The sequence below is a fragment of the Nesoenas mayeri genome (genome assembly GCF_963082525.1).
Source record: "Nesoenas mayeri genome assembly, chromosome: 1".
Classification (NCBI taxonomy): Eukaryota; Metazoa; Chordata; class Aves; order Columbiformes; family Columbidae; genus Nesoenas; species Nesoenas mayeri.
Window position 1 is genome coordinate 26,694,543 of NC_137541.1, and position 24,840 is coordinate 26,719,382.

Here is a 24,840-nt window from a genome sequence, read left to right on the forward strand (position 1 = left end):
ATTTATTTTCAAACAGCAGTTTCAATGCTGTTAACGGAACACTATGTTAACAAATGGAAAACACTTTCGTTATAGTTAATTCACTGTTCTCATTATACTTTTGTTGTTGCTGTTTTGATCGTTAACTGTATCACTAGAAGTGGCTTAATAATTACTCATTGCTTCTAGAAGCCTTAGTATAAAATTCTTCCTTATTTCTCAGGTTTTCTGAAAAAAAAAAGTATTAATATTTTTTGTACCATCACCTGTTGAAAACTTTTAACACTATTTCAACAGATAGTTGCAGTTTTAATAGAGTGTCCCAAAAGTATTGCAACAAGTACAGCAGTGAGATTAACAATTCAACAGAGCACTCAGAAGTTTAGGTGGCTTGATCACAGCACGAGAACCCATCTGTAATGAAAAGTAGTCTCTTCCCAGACATCCTCTCCAATTACAGTGCAACAAGACATACACTATTCTTTTGCAGAAAAAAAAACCTCCCCAAACCAAGATCTGTATTTATCCATTCATGCTCAAATTTAACATAGTTCCCCACTGCACCTGCTGGTAATTTATTAGACATGAAATACTTCAGGTGATTAACATCATGCATTCATCTGAAAAATATTAATTCTGTCCCTCTATAAAAAGTTTAAAAATGCCAATCAGACATTTTGAAGCTTTTTAAACTTATAGGAAGTCAGGTATTTCAAAGTCTGGTTTAGTGTTGTAGTCAAAACAGGTTTGTTTTTTTTTCATTTCTACAGTTATATTTTGTAAAATAATTGTAATAAATTGAGAAGCTGCATCATTTTATTAAAGAACAAATTAAGGTGTAATTGATGGTTGTGAGCTACATGCTTCCTTCACTTTTACAAAACAATCATCACTGTAGCAAACTTTGAATGCGTAACAGTTACCTATCACTTGAGCAGTCTCTCTATTGTGTATATGTGCTGCATGCAGCCACAGGCATCTTGTGGACATAGAATCATAGAACACTTTGGGTTGGAAGGGACCTTCAAATGACAACTAGTACAACTCCACTGCCATGAGCAGGGACATCTTCACCTAGATCCAGTTGCTCAGAGCCTTGTTCAGCCTACCCGAATGTCTCCAGGGATAGGGCATCTACCATCTCGCTGGGCAACCTGGGACAGGGTCTCACCACTGTCAGTGTAAAAAAAACTTCTTTCTCATATCCAGCCTGAGTCTCCCCTCCTTTAGTTTAAAATCAATACCTCTTGTCCTATATACCAGAGTCAGCTGCTTTGTTCAGGTAGACTTGGCTCTACATGGTCATAGTTCAAGAAGTCTCTCTTCATTCCCTGGCCTAGCTTCAGAAGGTAAAAGAAAAACTAGTAGATGAGTAACTACTCAACTCCTCAGAAATTCTTCAGTTTCTCTACGTTCCCAAGTTGTGAACATTTTACTCAATAGCTCTAAGTTTCAGAGACTTCTAGACAAAAATAATTTGTACAGGAATTTAAACTAGGTGCCTCTGCATAAAAAAAGTCTTGCTCAAGTGTGAGCGGACAAGGCAGAAGACTCATTATACTTTCCATTGACAGAATATAAATAAATTAAACTATGTTAGCAAAAACAACAAACAATAACATTTTCCTTCATACAGCAGGATTTTTTATTGCATTTTCTCAAATAAAAATGAAGAGCCTGAGAGTAGACAGTATGGTTACTAGAAACAGACACTCCCACTAAAAACCATCTAGGAACAATGATTTCACAGGGATGCTGCCCTTCAAGCACACCTTGCACTCTCAACAGGAAATTCTCTGTTCTTACTCTGACACTGTATTCACTACGCCACCTTTTGTCTCACAGACTTGGAGAACAGTTAGAAGCAAAATACCTTAGTACCAATCCAGTAAAGATGAAAGTGACCCTGAGAGATCTAAACAAGCATGCAAAGAGTGGAACTGTAATGGCATATTCTGTGTATATATACATACAAAATAACTACTCTCATGCATTATGCTCCCTGTGTTATTTGGTGCTCTGCCATTCTAAAATTGTCAGTTCATAGCCAGGACATGAAATGCCTCTTTGTGTGGAAAAGACTGTATCACAGTCAACAGCAGCTACTTGCAGCTTTGTAACCTCAAAGCTACAACATCGGCAAGTGTTACAAAATGTTCAGCAGATGTAAAGGGCAAGTAAAACAAAAATATATTTTGTTAATGCATACAAATAAAGAGGCCTGAATAACAAGGAGATGTTGAACAGAAGTCATATTTACATACCAAAATAAGAAACAATGCAAGCAGGAAAAAATATAAATTAATTCTAAATCATTTGAAAGCACAAACATCTTTAACACTGATTCCAGATTTAACAGAGAAATCTAATTTCTTTTTATTATGCTTAAAAGGTCATGTTAATTCCTTTAAAAATTAGCTTATTTCAGCAAACACTGCTGTCTGCTCATTTATTTGTAAATACTCAGGCTATGCTGTTTAAGTAATGTAGATAAGGCTTAGGCAAGGTTTGAATGTCATATTTATAACTTTTTAGAAAATGTGTTTTTTCCAGCATGTATTCTTGGTATGGGACATCAAACACACACAGAAAACAACAAACCCTAACTTAAACTGATGAGGATCAAAAAGAATTTGAGTATATTTAATAGTCATGAATGGAGTGACGCTTATAGAAGAATAAAACTTTACTGTATTCACCACCTAAATCTACACAGCATGTAATTTCAAGAGTTAGTTTTAGCACTAGCCAATTTCCCTACAAAGAAACTACTAGGCTGAAAACATATGAAGTCCAATGATGTATTTTATTTTCTGCTATATCTTCCCCTATCTCAGAAACAGTAAGGTGATTGTTTTAGATCATTGTACAGAAGAAACTTCATGAGCTGCTCTAGATGAATGAGTGTGATATATTACAGTGTCACTTTGTGACTGAAGATGAGAAAATGGCACAATCATATTAGAAGTACAGAAATAAAATTTTGTTCTCTCTTGGCATTTGAATTCTTACTACAACTGTGCCAACTACTGCTGTTTCCATGGCTGACAACCAAATTTCTACTGAATTCAGACAGTGGCATTTTTTGTTCTAGGGGCTAAAGAAATAGTGTATTTCGTTAGACTGTTGTACTACAACACACAGCTACATCACACAACTTATATGCTTCATACACCAAGACTAATAATAACGATTTTCCTGCAAGCAGGCCTAGGACCAAATTATTCTATTAAGAAGTAAGCAACAAAACTTCAAATTAGATATCCTTTATCAAAGTCAATTTTTAAAGCAGTACAAGTGAGTCTTACCATAACAGGAATGGGTCCAGTATGAACGAGACCCATTAAATATCACTATATTGGTAAATATTATAGAAAATAACAAAAATTACTACAGCATTTTTAAAAAATGTTACCAGAAGAGAATGTGTCAACATTTATTAGCTTGGTACGATATGCTTCAGGAGAAATCTATGTGACTTACTAAGAAATTCTTATCTACTACTTGTTAACAAAACTCAGTGTGTTTAAGTTAGCATCTCAGATTATATAATAGTTTTAATTTGAAGATCTCAAGATGTTTCCCAAAAGTTAACAGATGAGGTAAAGTACACACAAGTAGTATGCTGCACATCACTAAAAAAAAAAATAAAATCACTTGAACATATAGTATTAAATGCTCTTTCTGATGTGCAAGCATCCACTACTCCTGTAGAAATCAACAGAAACCTAAATATCTCCACACTTCAAACTCAAGACTAAATATTCCTAGGTGGGTACAGAAATCCTAATGTAAAAGATCAGTAGCTACTCATCAGTGTTTACATACAGCACAGTAACCACCTTAGGCAGCAATAACTGACACTCAATGTTTTTGAGTCATCCCAGACTAGAACGCTGATGTTTCTGGCATTCAGCACAAACTGGGCAGCCAGCAAGCACTACCTAGGAGGTACAGGCTAGGCCCAAATTCGGTACTTAAAAGGAGCCTATAAGGAAGATGGGGCCAGACCTTTTAGAAGGGTGTGTTATGACAGGACAAGGGGTAATGGTTTTAAACTAGAAGAGGGGAGATTCAGGTTAGATGTGAGGAAAAAACTTTTTACAATGAGGATGGTAAAATACTGGAACAGGTTGCCCAGAGAGGTGGTAGATGCCCCATCCCTGGAGACATTCAAGGCCAGGCTGGATGGGGCTCTGAGCAACCTGATCTAATTGAAGACGTCCCTGCTCATTGCAGGGGGGTTGGACTAAATGACCTTTCAAGGTCCCTTCCAACCCAAACTATTCTGTGATTCTATGAATAACATTCACAAAATTTCAGACAACAGTGGATTACAAGGGTAGAAAAAAAGACTACTATAGAGTGCTACTCCAGCTGAGCAACAGATTGAAAAACTATGACTGTGAAGTTATCACAGAGTTATCCCACTGACAGGACCAAATGGTACACAGCAACAACATCAGAGAAATAGGTCCCCATCACAGAAAATCACCATACCCCTCTCTTCCACAGGTTATGACACATCACTTGTACACTTGTGATGTACGCATCCATATTGTAGTCTCACAATCCTCACACTATTCCCATGACATTAATCAGTACATCTCAATGTCTCTTTTGATATAATGCCAAGTGGTAACCAAAATAAGGCTACTTAACATACACTTTTAAGTAGAGATACTAGCAAATGATGAAACAGCTCAGTGGGGAGACACGGGTCTTGACTACTAGACTATCTACCTGAAAGTGGCTCAACTCACCAAGGGACATATGCCTATCATAAAAACCCGTCTACTTGAAATGATCACTCTGAGCTCACTGCCAAAAGGGACTGTGGAGATTTTGCAGAAAGTGAGCCAAGGGGTTAATCAGAGGTTTGTTATGATTGGCTGATGTGGCCAAGGAAATCTGCGATCACAGATCATTAATGCACGCCACATAGCCCCATTATGCCCCCATATACATCTGGATTTCAGATTCACTCAATGATAGTTTGAATGATCTGGTAAAGTGAACAGGTATTTCAAGGAAGAACACAGGAAAGAACTACACAGCAGATCTGTTTATTTCAGAACCTTATAGTCAGGCAATTGGGATTCCATAAGTTTAGCGCAAGATATGTTTCACAGGAAAGCACTGTGAAAAAGGAATCTAGAGCAAACAGCTGGTTTGGAAGTCTATACATCTGCATTAACAGATAAGAAACCATATGTTAGATAATCATCCTGTATACTGGAACTATTCAGGTTAAGATTCAGGGCATTTTTTACAGCATCGAAGCAGATAGGAACTGCTGAGGGTTTTGCTGCACAAGTTAGACAGGAGGTACGGTTTTTAATACACTGGTGCCTGTTCATAATTTTGAGATTTTACGCACTGAAACTAATGGGACTAATAAAAGGTTTTTATAACAAGAGAACCATTATATCTATGGCAACAGCAACCTGAATGAAGAATTTATATCAGTCATTAGAGACTTGGAGAGAAAAAGAAGCAGATACACATACAGGATCTTATGCAACAATGTGATTCAATATGAGCACATAGGAGGGTGGACGATGGTCATTTAAATATTAGGGACTTACTAAGGAAGAAACCGCCTTCTTCAATCTCAGTAGTCATTGCTTTAGACAGATAAACAGTCAGGGCAATCCCAGTGCGTAACTGCTCCCATCTGGCCAATAGGAAGCCTCATGGATTCCTGCTATTGGGCCAGCTGGGATGGAGTACCCAGAAATGATCATAAAGTCTCTTCCACAGGTAGACGCTTCTGGGCAAAAGTTCGGAGAGTAGCATAAGAATGAAAGTGTAAGATAGCTGGAAGACAATGCAACATCTTTGGACAGTTTTCCCACAGAGCACATTCTCATTTCCAAATGCTGGCATTTTCTGATAATTTTAGTTCACACCACTGAGAAAGTGAATTGCACCACAATTACCCTCAAAGAGAAGCACTTAAAGCAGATGTAAAGGAGATTCGGATTTACATGGCAGAGATGAACGAGAGAAAAAGAATTGATAGTGAAGTCCAGTTAGCACATCCTAGGAATTCAGTGAGAGGCTGAACAGTTTCTCTAAGAAGAGAAGCTGGGAAGATTTAGGAGCTCTGAATTGATAGTATCACTTTGGAGAGCCAGCATCACAGACCATAATGTAAAACACCATCCTGACTTAATAAACTCAAGAAAAACAAGTCCAAGAAGATAGTGTATGTGTAGGAGTTGTCACAACACCCAGAGAGTACCAATAAGCAGCCCTAGCAGCCACAAGGATAAGATAATGATAATCAGAGATCTAATATGTTGTGGTAAACCTGTGACAGCAAGATGGTTCAGTATGCAAAAATGAAAAGTAGATTGCACATTTTGCTAACAAGAAAAAGAAATGGATGAAACATGATAAAGCAAAAAGTTTTTGATTCAGTCCCTTTTCCAAGAACCCATATTACTTTTGAATCGGTCAGAGCGAAATAAGAATGCAGCAACTGACAAGATTATTATATATGTGAATATACTGAAATATCTGGATAACCAATCTTGATAAAAGTGATAAAGTGATATATCGGAATAAAAGGTAAACAGGCTAGAAAGTTCCTAGCATCACTTAATCATATAAATTCATATAAACAGAGTTTCTAAGAGACGGGCGAGTGAACAGGCTGAAACAGGAAAGTACTCAGCATTCAGCAACATGATAACGAAGTGGGAGTACTGAGAGTCAAGATTACTGGGACAAAATAGTGTAGAACCAAGTAGAGATAGTGTAGGAATGAGGAATTTTTAAGAGAGTGGATGCATCTAGTAATAGCAGGAATCATTCTGACATGGACTTGCTACACAGAGCAAAGATTCTAGATTATATAGAAAGAAGCTTGGCACTTAAAAAAATTATCTTCAACATCCTAATTCCTCTTCTAGGCTTTTTATACATTACTATAAGAGAGATTTTCATGACACTGGCACCTAGGAGGTCCTGAAAAGGCTTCAGTTTTACACCACGACCATGAATTCCCCACTGATTAGTTTCTGTGGTCTCATTTTGACAGTGATTTAAGGCCTCTACTAGAAAACTAATTTTATGACGGGGAAAACAGTTGGTATGCAACCTATACTCAAGCTTTTGGCAGCAGATTGAAAGTTTTACATCAGGTACTATCCAGAGAGATTTGGCAAAGTGGACAGGATGAACACAGCTGCAAAAATTAATTACGAGAAGCAAAACAGCTGAAATTAAATGCTTTTCATTTATTGTAGAGTCCATTAGAACAATGACTGAAATAACCATGAATAACTCAATTTGCTATAGTGCAGCAGTTCATAACAAAATTTCAGGATGACAAAACTAAAACTGGTTTAATGCAAAGTGTGATTTCACAGATCACAGACAGGACACAGATCAGTGCTTTTTACAGAAAAGCAGTTTGTAATATTAGCCCTTCTTTAGACTTGAGATACCTTAAAAATAAGTGATAATACAGATATATACAAGCCAGCTGAAAATTTACCCAGGACAATCTAAAATACTATGAAATACTCTGTTTCCCATTTATTTCACAAATGTGACCTGTGAAATTGCAATCATCTGTGTTACTTTATGGAACTTTTTGCAAATTACGCAAATTCCTGCACAGTGCCCTGCCCTTAACCATGGAACTGGCACAGCTGGTATTTCTGCTGAAAATGTACTGGTAATTTGTCAATTCAGTAAAACCAGAGCTACTAAACCTCTCAGGGAATGAGAATCTCTTACAACTACTAAGTCATTTCTTTCTGGAGTGCCTATTGCTTCCACAAGGACTTCTTTCCTCCTCTGCATTAATAAACTAGAAGAACATGAAATAAATGGGTTCAAGACCTTTTTACAGTTGTCCCACAGTTCACTTATGTTTTGTCAAAGTAATATCTAGCTAACATTGAGATAAAAAAAAATAAATCACTGAGTTTATACCCTAAGTAATGTTATCACACATGAAAATTACGTAAGAAAGGGTGTAGACTGTTATTCAGACTAATAGCTGTGATAGAGAACTATGTAGAATTCCACTAAAATCCTAGTGCGGTTAAATCTCTACAGTATTAGCTGCTGTGTTGTGGGTAAAATGTTATTGCAATAGTTAAGGTTTTACAGAGTCATTCTCTTTTAACATTTATCAATTCTGATTCTTTTCTCAAGAGCCTTACTTTACCACCACCAAAACCCTTAAATAATTTCTGATTCAGCATTTTGGTATGAAACAGAGAAAACTGAAACAGTTAAAATATTCTGAAATATTCTGGCAACAATGTTTGAATAAAAATTTTTAGCTATACGTACACCCATCGTACACAAGACAAAACATGAGGTTTAGATAAAAACACAGAAGAAATTCAGACAACTAACGAAATCTATTGAATACCAAGAATAATGAGAGAAGATTAAAAGTCAGCTGAAGAATAAAAACCAACCGAAGCTTAAATGCAACTATGGCCAGCAAGAAGGGTGGCCGAAGAGAGATAAAGTGTATTAAGCAAGTTTTATTATTCAGAGCAAAAATAGGTTCCTACAAGAATACTGTTATTTACTGCATCCAACAACTGCTATCCACTTTTTAACAGGTATGTTTAGTATAGCCTGACATTCAAGTACATGGAGCTAGGCTACACACAGATAAAGCATTTATTTTAGAGTTCACTTCTAGTGCTTATTCTGATACCCCTTGTGATAAAGGAAATTATTCTGAGACGTTTTCCCAGCTTGAGTCATTCCATAATTGCCTCCTGCATGTAAAATGATTACTGCATAGCAATGAGGAAAAGATGTTGGGAACTGCTCTACCAGAGTAAGTAAAAACATACTCATATTTGGCAAATATGGATAACAGACAGGAGTTACCATACTGTCAACCAAAATGAAGAGTCTGCTTAGCTGAAAAATTAAGTTAGGTGATTTAAGTGACTTCATTAAAAATTAAGTGACTTCAAGGTCACCAAGGAACGGGAACAAGAAGAATGCAAAAAATATGTGGGAAAGTCCACATCAACAATAACATCTGACTTACAGTTTCAAGCTAACACACAAGGAGAGGTCATCTGCTATCAACTTCTGCACAATTAGCATGTTCACGTTTGAAGCAGCTATCAGGTACAATTACTGCAAGGCTCTTCTGCAGTGTGAACTTTTGAAAGGGTTTTTTGTAGTATTAGGGACTATCAGGCCTGTCACTGAAGGTAACGTATGTAAAGAGAGGTGGCCTTTGAGCAAAGCAGCAGCATCCTGGTTGTATTTGAAGTGTCTGTTGTGACATTTTAAATTGTATATGAGATATTCAGAAAAAAACAAAACAAAAAACACCACAATTCAAACTTTGAAACCTGAACAACGGGAAATAAATCATAATTGTCAAAAACTAAATAAATTGTAGTGTATTAAAAGTAAGGAATCTATAGATAGTACCATCACCAGTTAGAAACAACTCTCTTGCACTGCATCAGGTCAATTGTAAAAAGTCACACTCAGTTGTCTTTAGAGTTCAGCAGCTGCGGATATAAATACTACTAGCAAACTCATGTTCTCTAACACAGCTCAGCCAAACCAAAAATATTATGGAAGCTTGGTCCTGGATATGATGCTGAGGTCTGGTAGACTTACATAACTACAAAGAAGCTAGAATGACAATGCCAGAAATTCTGCTTTTACTCTGCAGGCAGAAAGTGGAACAACAAACCTTCAGGCCAGTGATCAGAAAACTGAAAACTCTGAGAATATAAGTTACAATCTTATACAAACTGACATGGCTACAAAAATATTTAATTACTACATCCAGTAAATGCTATATCTTCATTACCAAAGTAATTTAAACAGATGTTTAGTTTATGTAGGTAAATAAAAAATAATCACATAAAGATAAGCCTTTATGTAGAGGTATGTATTACAGTTTATTCAATTTTAGCATCTTTTGTTCTAGGGAGGCTGAGTGAAAGGTTTTTGCATTGCTATCAAGTTTCCAGAACTGGAAGTTTCTTTCATAGGAGTTCATTTAGCTCTATATGAGACTGCCTCATTGTTAACAACCTGACTTCCATAGTAGTTTTAGGCAAACAGGCTGTCATCTTTTATAGACAAGCAACTGAAACCCAGATAAAGCAGCTGTTAAAAATGTCAGGAGTGCACAACTGAAACATACAAACTGTTTTTTTGTTTTAATAAGTGCAACTTTTATAGCACTTAGTATGTTCTAAGCACAGCTCTAGCTAACCTGCAAATTCACAATATGGTTAAAGTTGCCTCACACATTCCATTTCACACCCTCCCCAAAAAAGGGGCGGGGGACACTAAAAATAAAAAAATAAAAAAAGGAATAAATGCTTTACAGTCACCTTTCTGATAGAGCGAAATTTTTCTTAAAATGAACTTCCCAAAAATTACACTTTTAGACTTCCATGGCTGCCAGGACCACACTCACCATTCTGCAGTAGCACCTGCCTCTTTTTCAAGATCAGACTTTCACCCTTCTCTTCTCTTTTGTTCAGTAGAAGATCAAATTCATTTCAGACTGGGGCAAGGTCTGTGCTGAGTTCAAAGAGCAGGTTTTTTTTCCTGTGGATGAAATACAACATGTTGTTCCTCATCTGTTCTTCAAAGAGTTTCATGTGAACCTCCTGACAGATAAGAAGTTATCATCTGTCATTAGAAAGAAATCTAACCACAATTCTGAAACTGAAAATAATGCCTAATGTCCCCAGATGGGAGGGAGCAGGGTGAAAGTTTAGCTCATTATGCATGGCTGCTGTTCAACTTTCCCCACATTAACTGTCACCACCACAGGCTTTGGCTACATAACAGTGCGTGCAACAACACATAAGTAACATAACTGACTGCTCTCAGTTTAGGTGTATTAATGACAACAGAAATTAAAGAGATAAAAATCTTACTTTTTTCCTTGGACTTAAACACATTTCCCAGTCATGAATCTGCAGAGATAACTTCACACATAGCCCTGCTGTGCTACCTAACACCCCCACAAAACAGCTAAGCCACTAATAAGCCACATTACACTCCCACATACTTAATACCCGAAGTCTCATCTGCTTCTTTTACCTGATACTGTAACATCACTACCAGCGCAGATCCTGCTGCCCCCTTCACAGAATCACAAAATATTAGGGACTGGAAGGGACCTCAAGAGATCATCTAGTCCAATCCCCCTGCCAGAGCAGGAACACCTAGGTGAGGTTACACAGGAATGTGTCCAAGTGGCTTTGAATGTCTTCAGAGAAGGAGACTCCACAACCCCCCTGGGCAGCCTGTTCCAGTGTCTGTCACCCTCACTGACAAGAAGTTTCCTCTCATATTTAAGTGGAACCTCGTGTGTTCCAATTTGCGTCCATTTCCCCTTGTCCTGTCATTGGTTGTCACCGAGAAGAGCCTGGCTCCATCCTCGTGACACTCACCCTTTACATATTTATAAACATTAATAAGGTCACCCCTCAGTCTCCTCTTCTCCAAGCTAAAAAGACCCAGCTCCCTCAGTCTTTCCTCATAAGGGAGATGCTCCACTCCCTTAATCATCTTTGTTGCCCCTAGCTGGACTCTCTCCAGCAGTTCCCTGTCCTTCTGGAACTGAGGGGCCCAGAACTGGACACAGTGTTCCAGGTGTGGTCTCACCAGGGCAGAGCAGAGGAGCAGGAAGTCCTCTCTGGACCTGCTAACCACCTCACAAACTGCAGCTGCCTGGCCCGAGAGCCGAGCCGAGCCGGGCCGGGCCGGGCCGGGCCGGGCCGAGCCACGGACACGCCGCCCCAACCGCCACCACCCGCGGAGCTCAACACACCCGACGCGCGACCGCCTGTTACAGCCGCGCGCGCAGCACCGCCCCCGCCGCCTCGTGCGCGGGAAAGCGCCTCGGGCCACGTGACCGGGAGCGGGAGAGTGGGCGCGGGAGCAGGGCGCCATGGCGGCCGGGAAGTGGGCGGGTCGCTTTGTGGCGGGAGGCGACGAGGACGACGACAGCGAGGAGGACGGCTGGGATATCGGCGTCGTGCCGCATGAGCCGCAGGTGGGGCCGAGTCTCTTGGCGCCCTCGAGCTGGCGCCTGGGAGCGGGCGGTGTCGGAGGTGGTGCGGGCCTGAGGCCGCGGTGAGGGGCGCGGGGCTCCCTGGGGCTCAGTGAGAAGCGGCCTCGGGAGGGGCTGCGGCTGACGCCTCTGACATTATGGCCTAGCAGGGTAATGGTGGTGTGCCCTCAATCCAGATTAAGTAAAACCTAAGTTTGGGGGGTTGTTTTCTTACATAAAACTTTCACGTTTATTTGAAACACTTTTATCCTCCTTAGTTACAGACCCTAGACCCTATTTCAATATGAGAAAAAAAATGAAAGTGACTGAAGGCCTATAAAACTGTTTTATATCTCAAATCTCTGAGGCTGTTTCTTGCTAACATGAAGTTTTAAGTTATTTTATTGCATCTAATAGGTGTGGGGCATCTGATAGTGTGGGATAGAGATTCTGCAAGGCTTTTTAGCTATTGTTTTGTCTCGTGGCTGGAACTGGAAAATGGAAGTAATTGAATACTTGCAATACTCTGGCTAAAGGTTATAGTCTGATTTTCAGGGACCTCAATCTTTAAATTGAGGTTCTATACAAAGATATGCATTATTTGGAAATTGTTGGCTGAGTAGAACAAAAATAGGGCTAGAACATTATGTTGGGTGTTTCTCGCTTTTGGTTTTCTGGACACTAAGCACTTATTAAAATCTTTATTGAAGTCCTTAGAAAGAGAGGCTACAATGTGCTGGGGAAAATTGTATAATTCTGCTTTTTCATGTTATGACTTCAAAACTCATCGTGAAATGTGACTTGTCTTTCCATACTGCTTGTGTCTGTAAGGAAACTATTGAATAGTTCTGATCAATGTATGCATTTCGTATCATCTAGATAATGCCAGCAGTGATCTTCAGCTGCATCTGCAGCTTTAATAGAGGACAAATCTGTAATGCTTTTGAATCAGGCAACTCAGTCTGATGCATAAACTCTTTTTTTGGTCAGGGCGTTTTTCAGCCAAATCATTTATGATGCAGCAGCACAAACATCTCTGCTACCACATGATTAGGAGGACAGAGGAACAGTTACCCTTTGCAGGAGTGGATTCATACTGTATTAAGCCAGAGAGCTAGTCATTGAGCTATGTTGCCCCAAGCTCTGGCTACTATGTCTGATAGATAAATTTTTTTATTGCTGTGCTTTGCAACATGTGAAATGTACAAAAAGGGTACAGAAATGTTTTGCAATGTTTTTCCAGAGCCCAAAGATGAAAAAGAATCTTAATTGAAATCAGATGCCATTAAAAAAAACCCTGAGAACGGTGTAGGAGGATTACAGGTCTGTTGAAAAAGAAGATATTTATGTTTTCAGATAATTGAACCTTTTTGAGAAGTTAATTTTAAATCTTATGTTTTACAGTAGACTCTAAGCAGGTGTATGTAGGTAGAAGAAGAGAAGTCTTACCTTGCCCCTTCTCTTTGCCCTTACAGAGATCATTAGTGCTTTTATACTGAAATCAGGCTGTAGTTTTACCTTGAAACAGTTATTAGGTTTTGACTTCTCTTTGCTTATCTAGCAGTTGGATCAAATGTTGCAGGCGGACAAGAAGGAAGCATTAAAGAAGGCTCTGTTTCGTGGTGATGTGTCATCAATTGAAGAACTCTTAAATTCTGGTGCGTAAAAGTTATAAAGTTGAATATTTTCCATAGAATTTGGCAAGAATGCTGTAATCTTTGAAGTCTGTCATTTCATAGTAATGTGTCAAGTAGGAATAAATAAATGTTTCCAATACAGGATATAAACTTTTATTTTAAAGATGAAATTACTTTTTCAGTGACTCAGCATGCAGTATTCCAACAAAACCCATCTAATTTATATTGGTTTTGTCAGTCTGTAGAACCCTGTAACACGGGAACTATGAAATAAGGTGTTTCTTTGTTTTCAAATGCATCTTTAACCTGAAAATATCGGTTACAAACGCTGAAGTTGAGGTGGTTTAAATTGAGAATGAGAATTCAGTGGGTGATCTTACTTTGGTGTTGGAGGTTGCTGCAGAGGTCAGGAAGGAGAGTCTGGCTTCTTTTTTTTAATGCTCCTCCAGTTTGGAAATCCCTGGGTTTTTTTCCTCCCACTCAGAGCACTGTTAAGTTTCTGGTATGTGCCCTGTGTAATACTGCTGTCCTGGCAACATCAGCTGGACAAAGATTGTGTGATTCTGAAAGGCCTAATAGGGTTTGTGTGGCATTTGTCACTAAAAAGTAGTTTGTTTTAACACTGAAAGCCTTTCTTCCTGTTCTCTTACTCAGTATTTGTCTGTAATGTGTTTCTGTTATTCAGTGTTGGGAGGATTGGATCATTTATTGAAGCATCCAGGGCAATCAAGAAACTACATAGCTGAGTTGACCTGCCTAGTGATAATTGTCAAGAAGTTCTGCTTCAGCAAGCAAGCAGAATATAGTAGTCAAGAGTTTGTTTTCTGAGGAAAATCTGTCTTATGAGCTTCCTAGTTAGCAATGTGTTTTTCTGAATTTTAAAACAATGACAATATGTACCCCTTTAGAAGGCAACTTTTTCTCACCACAGTGAGGGAATGGTTTGCTTTTTAAATTTAGTAAAAACTATTGCACAGGCTGAAACACAGAAGTGTAATTATGAGGGAAATACATCTGCTGTCTTGCTTTGACAAAATATGTTCTTATAGGCAGTGTTTTTAGTGATGTCTGTGCTGAATTGTCTTGTTACAGCCATCCATTTTTAATGGCTTGTATTTCAGTCAAACAGCAATAGTTCACTTTTCGTGCTGATGCCTGGTGCATACTGGGCAGTTCTATGCCCTTGTGAGATGACAATAAGTATCTGTAAGAGAGTAAGGTCAGGCCGAAGATTCCTGCAGTCTAGTGTCCTGTCCACTGAGATGCACAAGGCAATATCACAAGAGAATCTACCATTTCCTGAAAGTATGATTAACAGTATATTTTGACCCCTCTGTCCTACAGAGCAGTGGAAAACAATGCCTCTCTAACGGGGAGGTGTTTCTGGAGAAAGGTTACATTGTCCTTCAGAGGATTGGTGCTCAGTCAGATTAAATCTTGGCCTCCAAAGTTGCTTTTAGTATATGTTCAGTAGAGCTTGTAGGAGAGTCACTACCAGCATTCTACCAAACTCAGGGTTTGTGTTGTAAGTGGATTTCCTAGCAACAGTTGGTTGGGGCCATTCTTTCAGGCAGAGCAAGAACATATTGTCTTCTGGCTTGCTTAGCCGTTGCTTTAGGAATCTTTGGTGCTGAGGCAGTTTTACAGAGCTCCTTTAGGAGGTGGATGAGGACAGTGTCTTCTCTTACCCGTCCTATAAAATGGCAGCATACTGAGAACAAGTTTCTGAAGTATGTGTTACAAAAAGTAATGCAAGTATAGGCTGATAAACAAATCCTCTTTCCTGTTCTCATTCAGCAATCTGTTCACTGCTGTCTTTTTGTGAGTACTGGAGCTATCTGATCTTTTGTGAGCCACTTCAGGGAATTAAAGCAGTAGTAAACTGAAGGGGGATGTGTGAATAATGTTTTGGCCAGTTTGGGACCTTGAACTCGTGAGTCACATGAGAACCTTAGCTGACCCAGCAGTGGTAGACATCAGCAGCTCTGATTTAACTCAGCTTTAAGATATTGTGGAACCACAGGACTAAATGCTGACAGACTTAAAAGAAATCAATGCTTCTATTAGAAAGAAATCTTCTAGAGTCAAGCATTTTAGAACTTTTTCCTCAGATAAATTCAATCTGAATGTAAATGTATTCTAGTGCTAAGCTGTTCTTAAACTAAATTAAAGCCTTTTAAGACCTTAGGTATTTTTATGTGTCCAACACGGAATTATTTAGCATTAAAAGCTGTATGTAGAGGTTGATCATAGTTCTTCAGGCATTACATTTTTGAATTTGAGGTTATATTTTTTTTATTTAAAAACAGCCTTTTTACTGTAACTGGTAGCCACAGTCGACAAAATACCTGAAAGAGGTACCAGAGAAACTGCAGTAAACCCAAAAAGAACATATTTCTTCTTTTGCTGTTATTTTGCTTCACCATTATTCACATGCTTCATATAGTTTCTTTTGTAGAGCACATCTGGGGCCAGAATATATTTCTCCCCATTTCTGGTTAACCAGGATCATAGTTGTGTGTAACCTGGATTGTAAGAATGTTTTATGTGTTTTGACATAATTCATGAGTTTATGTAACTGAAAAGTTTCTCTGCTCACGCCTATGAAAGAACACAGAGAGGCAATGGCAGGTGGGGGAGCCTGTCGTGGAAGCCATCAGCACATCACAAGCACATTTCTACAAGCTGAGGGGAGCAGAGGGGCGCAAGGGTGAGCAGGAACCCAAATTATGAACTTAGAGGAAGGTACTCCCAGGGCTGTCGTAGGGCCCTTGTGCCTGGGTAGCAGTGACTGTTGAGGCAGGAGCAAGTGAAAGGATGTGCCAGGCACAGGAGCGGGACCAGAGGGCAGAGACCAATGTGTCCATGATGCTGGCAGCTGGAGGGGATACATCTGTCCCACAGGGGAGCAGTATGAGACCCTTCATGCTGTCTGTGTTCACATGAGCACTCCATCTGTGTTGACTGGTGTGGCCGGTGCTATGTGTGTGTGCCTGCTGGGAATAGACGCTCAGCATCAATGCTGTGTGGACCTGAGAGTGTGGAGCTGCAGCAGCCGTGCCACTCTCTGGCTGTTGAATCTGGCCTGATTTTTCACTGTGGGGTGTTGTTTTGTTTTTTTTTTTCTGGGCTTCACCAATGCATTCTTAAGCACCATTTAAAATGCTAGACTAACCTGCTTAGTTCAAGAACAGCTCATGTAATGAGAGAGACTGAGTAGTAACCAAAGGGAGACACTTCTAGTTCAGTCAAGAACTCCTATAACCATGCAGCCAAGAAGCAGTATTACAGTTTCAATTCTCTTTTCTCTGTCTTCTTCTGAGACTCCAGTTGTTTTGCATTGTGACTTTCACACTGTGTGGTGTTTCAAGGCAGGCACTACAAAGATGGTGAGAGACCGTGCAGGGCAAACAAGCTGTAACACAGCTTTGACATCCCCTTGCCAAAAAGACAGTTTTACTTCTAGAACTTAGAAAAAGCACCAGCATGATGGCAGATACTATTTGCTATATGTGTAAAGAAAGCAGTGAGGAAAACACCTTCTGAAGAGTTTTAGGAAGTCACAGAATCACAGAATGTTAGGGGTTGGAAGGGACCTCGAAAGATCATCTAGTCCAATCCCCCTGCCAGAGCAGGAACACCTAGATGAGATTACACAGGAAGGCATCCAGGCGTTTTTTTAATGTCTATGGAGTAGGAGACTCCACAACTCCCCTGGGCAGCCTGTTCCAGTGCTCTGTTACCCTCACTGAGAAGAAGTTCCTTCTCAAATTTAAGTGGAACCTCTTGTGTTCCAGTTTGTGTCCATTACCCCTTGTCCTGTCATTGGTTGTCACCGAGAAGAGCCTGGCTCCATCCTCGTGACACTCACCTTTTATATATTTGTGAACATTAATGAGGTCACCCCTCAGTCTCCTCCAAGCTAAAGAGACCCAGCTCCCTCAGCCTTTCCTCATAAGGGAGATGCTCCACTCCCTTAATCATCTTTGTTGCCCTGAGTCTCTGTATGCCTGCCAAGTAGATCTTTTGTAACTGTGGTTCAGATATGTGTTAAAGTAAAAAGCTCTAGATGGGAGCTCTGGTTACGTGGACTGCTTTTCTTCTTAAGAGGAAAAGGGACTTCTTTAAGGCTGACAGAGTGCCAGCTTTCTGGTATTCCTTTCCTACTACTGTTACTTTAGTGGGCTGCTGGATATCAGACTTTCTACATTCTTGAAGTGACTCGTCTACAGGGAAGTTCAGATATGTCTTTGAAGGGACGTTCAGATATGTCTTTGAAGGGACACTTGTGGGCTCCCTTTGTAGAACCTGGCCATGGGCTTCAATGAAATGTTTTGTGTACTGCAAACAGACTGGTGTGCTGTGACATTAAGGACTGAAGATAGTGTGTATGCATCACTAAAAAGATTTGATCACAAATTCTGTGGCTTGCAGGTATTAGAGTGCTTCAACACCTGACTTGCATTGAATGTTGCTTCTTTACTGATCACTTCTACAACTCCAGTCATCTTTGCCAGTTGAAGAATCAATCCAAGAGCAGGGAAGATAAATACACATATTTGCATGAAAAGGAATGCATGTAGCTCGACTGTCACAGATTTCTTAGGACAGTTTTGTCTTTTTTTCAGAGCTGTCTCCTGTAAAGAAGTATTTTTGATTATGCGTAATCACTGCTGTACTAATATGGAACCAGCTGATGGAAACTTTTATAGAAGAAGTATTATTGAAGGAAGGATGATTCCTCTTGTTGCAAAAACGTATAGAGATTTTTATTGGAAAGTTATTAGATGAGTATCTCAGTCTGATGCTTGGTTCTTGGTGAATTTGGAAGTACTGTCTGGCAAGCTTACTTCTAACCACAAAGGAAGATGTCGCTATTGTAAAGAATAACAAACAGATCTGGTGGTTGTGACTGAATCTTGCATAATCTTCCTTCTATTGAGATAATATTTCTTGAGTACGGAATGCAAAACTTATAGCTGCTAGTTAATTGCCTTGCAAGATAGAGAATAAAAGGAGCTGTGAAGCAGGTAGACCGTAGTTAATATGATCTAAAAGCCTTGTCAGCAAGTAGCTTCTACAGCAGTCCACTTGACTTGGCAAGGATCAAAATTTTTCATTCTGATTGAGGAAAGGTACTGCACATAAGTGGAGAAAACAGAGATTCTGTGCACTTTTCTTAAATTATTTGTTTTAGCTAAATTTATTACTTTTTTCTAAAATGTAGTCTTTCTGTGGTATTGGATTGAGTACTGAGCTTCTTTAGTGTCTGTTCTAAAAGTTGTTTTCTGGTATTCTAGATAAAGGTGTATTAAAAAAATGAAAATGGTTTAAGAGACTTCTCTCCCTAGGACTAAATGCAAACAGTGTGTAACCTTTGTAAGATACATATTGAGAATAATGTTTATAAAATGCGTGTTTGTGGTTCAGTTTTATGATTTTAGTATCTTAAATTTTGACAGGTATAAGCATAGAGTGTAGCTTTCAGTTTGGATGGACTCCCCTGATGTGTGCTGCCAGCGTCGCCGATTTTGCAGTAGTGCGTCTTCTTCTGGACAGAGGTGCTAATGCATGTTTTGAAATAGGTAAGATGTGAATGAAACATGCTGGCCAGTAACACTCAGTACCAGACGTTGTCCTATACTTATTCTGTTTTTACATACATAGGGAAAAAAATCAAAATTCAAAGTACATCTGGGGCCTATGCTACATTTCACACTTTTGAAATAGAAGTAGTAGCTTTAAAGTAAAAAATGTGTTCTTGGAACTGATCTGCATTCAGTTGATGGGTTTTCTTGTGTTTTTTTCACTCTCACTCTGTCTTTCCCAATCCCACATCCCAATCCCCAAGTACTTTTTTGAAAAGGATGTTTGGAAATACTTGGTCAAGAATTCTGGGGTAAAGTTGTAGAGTTAAAACTTACTTTGTTTGATCCTGTTAAAAAGTATATACATGCAGAAACCAGCTAGAATACCAAACAACAGGAACAACTTTCCAGTTCATTGAAACTAATGTGGGTATCTCTAAAATTATAATTTTTTTTTTTTTAATAAGTGAAAACTGTTCCCTAGTATGTTGGTAGATGACCTTCTTCTGCAAGATTTTAGTGGAGCTTCTAAGTAATGTCAGCTCCTCCGTCAATTTTTATGGCTTAATAATAACTTTTTCCCAATTAAACTGTGGTTATTCTTGTCTTTCATTGTGTTGGAAGATAGATCCAAGTTCAAGAAAACTGATGCAACACACAATACCACTAAGTACATGAAAGCATTGATCCTATTTTCCAGTAACTTGCCAATATTTGTAATAGTAGTAGACTGAAATGGAGATGGTACAAATCGGGCTCTAGATATTTTCTTGAACTTCTTAGCATCTGATCAGAATATGAGATTAGAGTTCACTGCCTGCACCAAAAGCAATCATGTTTTCCAATTATTGTCCTTGTAGCCAACTTTAGAGAATTTCCATGTGGCTGCCTACAAGTATGGCTGCATACAGCTCATGCCTTTTCCTTGTTTGTGGCTGTAGAGTGCTATAAATGGGGCGAAAACTGCTATGGGCAGCAGTTGCGGCTGACCAGTTAACCAAACGTGTGGCGTTTTTTCAGTGTGTGACCAGCTGTGCTTGCCTGCCTTGTTTCCGTGTTTGTGTAGGAGACAGTAGCTAGGGCATATGCACAGCAGAGCACTGGCCAGCCAGGAACAGGCTTGCAGGTGATTGATTCAGGTCAGGCCACATGTGTTCAGGAAAGCTATGCCATGCTAAAGTGGTACTAAATGTCAGCAGTCCTGCTGCGTTTTTTACATCAGCAGGCAATCACATAAGTGATCCTATACTAATTGTCCTCTAATGCTTATAATCCTAACAACAGCTATGCTGTTAATCAGCTTTTGTCACATTTCAGTCGTTCTTTTTAAGTAGTTAGTTAATTTTACCCTTTTTGGTAATTGTGAAGAACAAGGAACTAATGTAGGCATTCACTATGGGATGGTGTCAGAATGGAGCATCTTTAAGGAGTAAATTCACTGACTCTTCTGGGTTTTTCAGCTAGACCGAATATAAATTAATTTTCTGTGCGATCTCTAACATTTTTTCTCAAATTCTAAGGTATTTCTTCCCCTTCTTCTCTTGCTCGCGTGTATGAACTATAAATGGGCCAACAGAAACTGATTTCCCCACTCTTTTGTCACTACCTGAAATACTGAAAACAAATACAACTGCAGGTTCCTCCTAAATATTTCTCCCAACTTAACAGTGCTTATCACTGCCTTTGTTAAAAGTCTTACCATCTTTTTCTTCGTGTTGTTATTGATAGCCAGGTTAAACATTTTGAGCAACAATCTGTCAGCGTATCAAGTATATTAATGAAGTGTTAATTGCCTATTTTTCAGAAGTTTGAGTGACCCTCTGAAACTTAGTTTTTCATTTACCATACTGATTTATGTGCATTAAAACTTCTACATGAGGTGATTGAAAATTAAAAGATGGGATATAACAAAAACATATTAATTTTAATGCAAAACTAAGGTCTTTGGAGCGGTGGGGGACAAGAAGTGATGAGAAACAAAGTTAGTAGAGCAGATGGGGCTAAAGTACATAACAAATTTCTCATGTTTAAATACAGTAAATTTTGACCTCAGTTGAAGAATAAAGGTGTTCATATGTACACAGTCTTAAATTTCTACAAGTTAGAAAATATTCTGTAACACTTCATGGTATGGACTCAAGTAGGTACGGCTGAAATTATATTTGTTAAAACAAATTGGTAAAGACATGTTTGAACCTGTGAACAAGTTTGTGCAATAAGCAAAGTGGGCAGTTACTCAAATGTCTTTCTCATAGTTGACTCTAGGGCCAATTAACTCACTAAGGTCCTTGAGTCATGATGCTTCCCATATCTCTGTAGAACTTAGGGAAGGAGATCTCCCCTGTTGTGTGGGCAAACAGCAGTGGTGTACAATTCTGATTTGTGCGCAAAGGTGGCATGTGACAGCCAGCTGGCTTCAGAGCTGGAGCAAAAATGCTGGTTCCTCCTGATGAATCTTTATGGACTGTATAGATGTTCTTTAAATCCACATCTGAAAACACTTTTAACCCTCCCACTACTGTGCCATAGTAGTCTAGTTCAGTAACATCGTTCTCCTTAAACCCTATAATAGAGCCTTGTTACTTCAACTGTCCATTGTATGGGCGTCTGTTTTCCTCAAAATTGATGTTGCTGTGTGTTTGTAATACATTTCATGCATTTTTTTTATCCATTGCAGTTAAATTTCTGTAAGCTGTTTCTTCCCTTGACTATTTTGGGGAGAGGTGAGGACGAATGGGGAGTGAATCTACTGGTGTGGAACGAGATTTGAGAAACAAGCATCTATAGTTAAGCTTCTACTGTTTTTTGGGGGTACCTAAAAAGTATCCTAAACTTCGGTAGGAATAGATGCTTCACTACTGCCATTCACTCTCATGTTTCTGTGTATCTTCTCAGATGCCTTTATCTTACCTGATAATTCGTGACTTTCACTGTAAGAAAAAGAAGTTTCTTGCCCTTTTCTAAATATCTTAAGAGTATCAACCCCAGTTAATAACTCTAGCAAAAGAAAAGGCTTTTAAAGGAACTTCTGGATTAATATGGTATTTACCTTTACATACGTAATTCTCTAACTGTAAGTTTCAAAACAGATAAGTACACTGTGCTGATGGCAGCATGTACTGCTCAAGCTTCAGAGGAAGACATCTTGAAGACTGTAGAACTTCTTCTATCAAGGAATGCTGACCCTAACATTACTTGCAGGTATAAAAAAACCCATGTCTGTGAAAACATTGTAAAATTCAATATTAATATACAGAGACATCTTCATAGACATTGTTGGTTAAGATGACATGTGCTTCATTAGCTTTCTGCAACTTCACTGCTGTCTGTGTAAGGAAAGATTAGTGTCCAGATATTTATTTCTCCTAGTACAGTCATTCATCTGAGTAAATAAAACTATGATCAGTTTTAGCAAATTCAAGTATGTTCCTCAGCTGAACAAGATATAAATTTAAGATAAAAACTAATCTTAATACTTAAGTAGACTGCGGTATAAGGACAAGAAATACATCCTCTGCTTTTCCCAAATCATTTTGTCTCTTCTGTATAAGGACGCAAGTTAAGTCACTGAATTTGTTATTTAAATTCATGTCTTCCTTTTGAACTTTTTGTGGATATCCAGCTATGTTCCTTTTACAGACAGCCTCCTATGGAAAAAGAAAACTCTGTAAAGTGCAATCTGGAGTAATCTAGATTAAAAGGAGAATTAATCTTTCAAGAAGCAAGATGGTACTTGTTTTTAAATTACCACTTTATATCTCAGCAGTCTTCAGCAGTGCATTGAGAGATGTCTGGTTGCATAGTCTGATCCAATGTTTCGTTTTGCATCAAAAAGAAGGAAATTCTGGGCTGGATAAATTGTCCTCCCTCTGCTAGGGAAAAAAGGTATTGATTGGGTCATATTGAAACTGCTTGTTTTTCAGCTAACTCAAATTCATTTTTTTTATGCTGCAGCTGTTTCACCAGATGACCTGAGATACCTGGTGTGGACTGTAGCCCTCTAAAAAGAACAGAATTAGAGGCCTGTTGGTTCACATTGGTAGAATTAAGTTACTCTGGGCCCTGAACCTCACTGTGAGCATAGTGCTGATAGACAAGGAGGAAACATAGTTGTGCTGAAGTGCCACTGATGTTTGGTGCCAAATCTGAATGCCATTCATTTATTCTTCTCAGAGAGGCTAAAAATTATTCATGAAAGAAGAGAAAGCTACAGATTCTGAAATAACTACATATTGTTGCCATTAAGTAGCTGGTTGTTAGGTTAAACATTCTGCTTTTAAAAATGGGGGAAGTCTCTGCATTATTAAAGTTTGTCCTGGGTGTTTGGAAATGTAAGTAAGCCAGAGTGCAAAGCTGTAGATTTATGTTTAGAAAGGTCTTTGGTTAAACTTTGGGGAGAAAAAAAAGTTTTCATTCTGACACAAGAGATGGGAATTTTAAGGGCAAAACTTTATTTTTTACACTTAGACTATGTTATGCAAGTTGTTCTTTATATACAAATATTTTTTGCTATCTTTTGCTATATATGAGTTATGCTTGCATCCATCACATACAGTGTCCAGTTATGGGGTTTTTTTCACTTTTGCAATAGTAATCTTTCTCAAATTAAAAGATAAATGAGAATCAGAAATGTCATATTTGTTGCACACAAAAGTAGAAGTTAGATGACAAGGTCTGGATTTTTCAAAAATCTTCATGCTGCCTTTTTTGCTTTCCAGTATTTGAGATCAGTGCATGCCACTCTATCACTAGAACTGCTCAGGCAGCAGCTGCTACTTCCCGTGGGCTTCTTCCACGGTGTTCTGAAACGGGGCTGAAGCACATCAGACCAGGTTCTGTGGATATAAGGGATCGAAACAGACCTTCTGTGTGGCACGGCAGTCCCACTTCACCAGTTCCGTTAGAGCAAGCAGAATGTTTCGTGGGGAGGCATCAGAACTGTCAGTGAGTTGAGATTATTTTAGGAGTATTTCCTGTGTGTTCAGTTTACCACAGGTGTTAAGAAGTAAGCTGCACATTATTTGGCTGTCTCAGCACTTCCCTTTTGTCTGCCAACGACTGGCATGTGTGTGAATGCAAAGTAGAATTCTTAACTTTGATATAAGGTCAAGTTTGGTATTTACCTTTCTCTATTGGGCTGTCAGAACAACCAGTGGGCTTCTTTATTTCATGTCATCTGGAGGTGATATACAGAAACTTGCAAATTACTTATTTATGTGTTTTAGTTGAAGTTTTAATTTATTTATTTAGTATGAAGTGTGCACGGAGCAAGGAAGGACTAAGGAAAAATAAACTGATTTTTGAAATGCAGTCTAAGAAAGAAGATGGGTTTAGGAGTCTGTAGGTTGGTTTCTTTGCAATAGGATAGAGTACTGAGGATAGAGTATTCAGTAGAGTAACTTCTGATATTTTTGCTAAAACAAAATTGGGAACTGAATACTGATGGCTGTAAAAACAGTTTTGTTAACGTGAATATAGTGTGTCAAAGCTAACTGAAGAGTTTTGAAAGATGAACAAGAAGTAAGGCAATGTCTGGGTGAAACAAGAAGGCATTTTAAGACCTGCTCTGGATAGTCTTTGTAGAGCTACTGTAGCCTGAGTG

The 24,840-nt window shown here is 38.8% G+C and overlaps 1 protein-coding gene across 1 annotated transcript in view; it reads left to right on the plus strand.

The window, feature by feature from the left end:
• Nucleotides 1-11,911: 11,911 nt before the first annotated feature.
• ASZ1 (ankyrin repeat, SAM and basic leucine zipper domain containing 1) overlaps nt 11,912-24,840 on the plus strand; it is a gene marked incomplete at both ends in the record, with an annotated part of 38,367 nt that continues 25,438 nt past the window's right edge. The window contains 4 exons of the mRNA XM_080346010.1: nt 11,912-12,016; nt 13,575-13,671; nt 19,113-19,235; nt 22,328-22,439. Of these exons, the coding sequence (XP_080202136.1) occupies nt 11,912-12,016; nt 13,575-13,671; nt 19,113-19,235; nt 22,328-22,439 (437 nt within the window). The remainder of the gene's footprint in view (nt 12,017-13,574; nt 13,672-19,112; nt 19,236-22,327; nt 22,440-24,840) is intronic.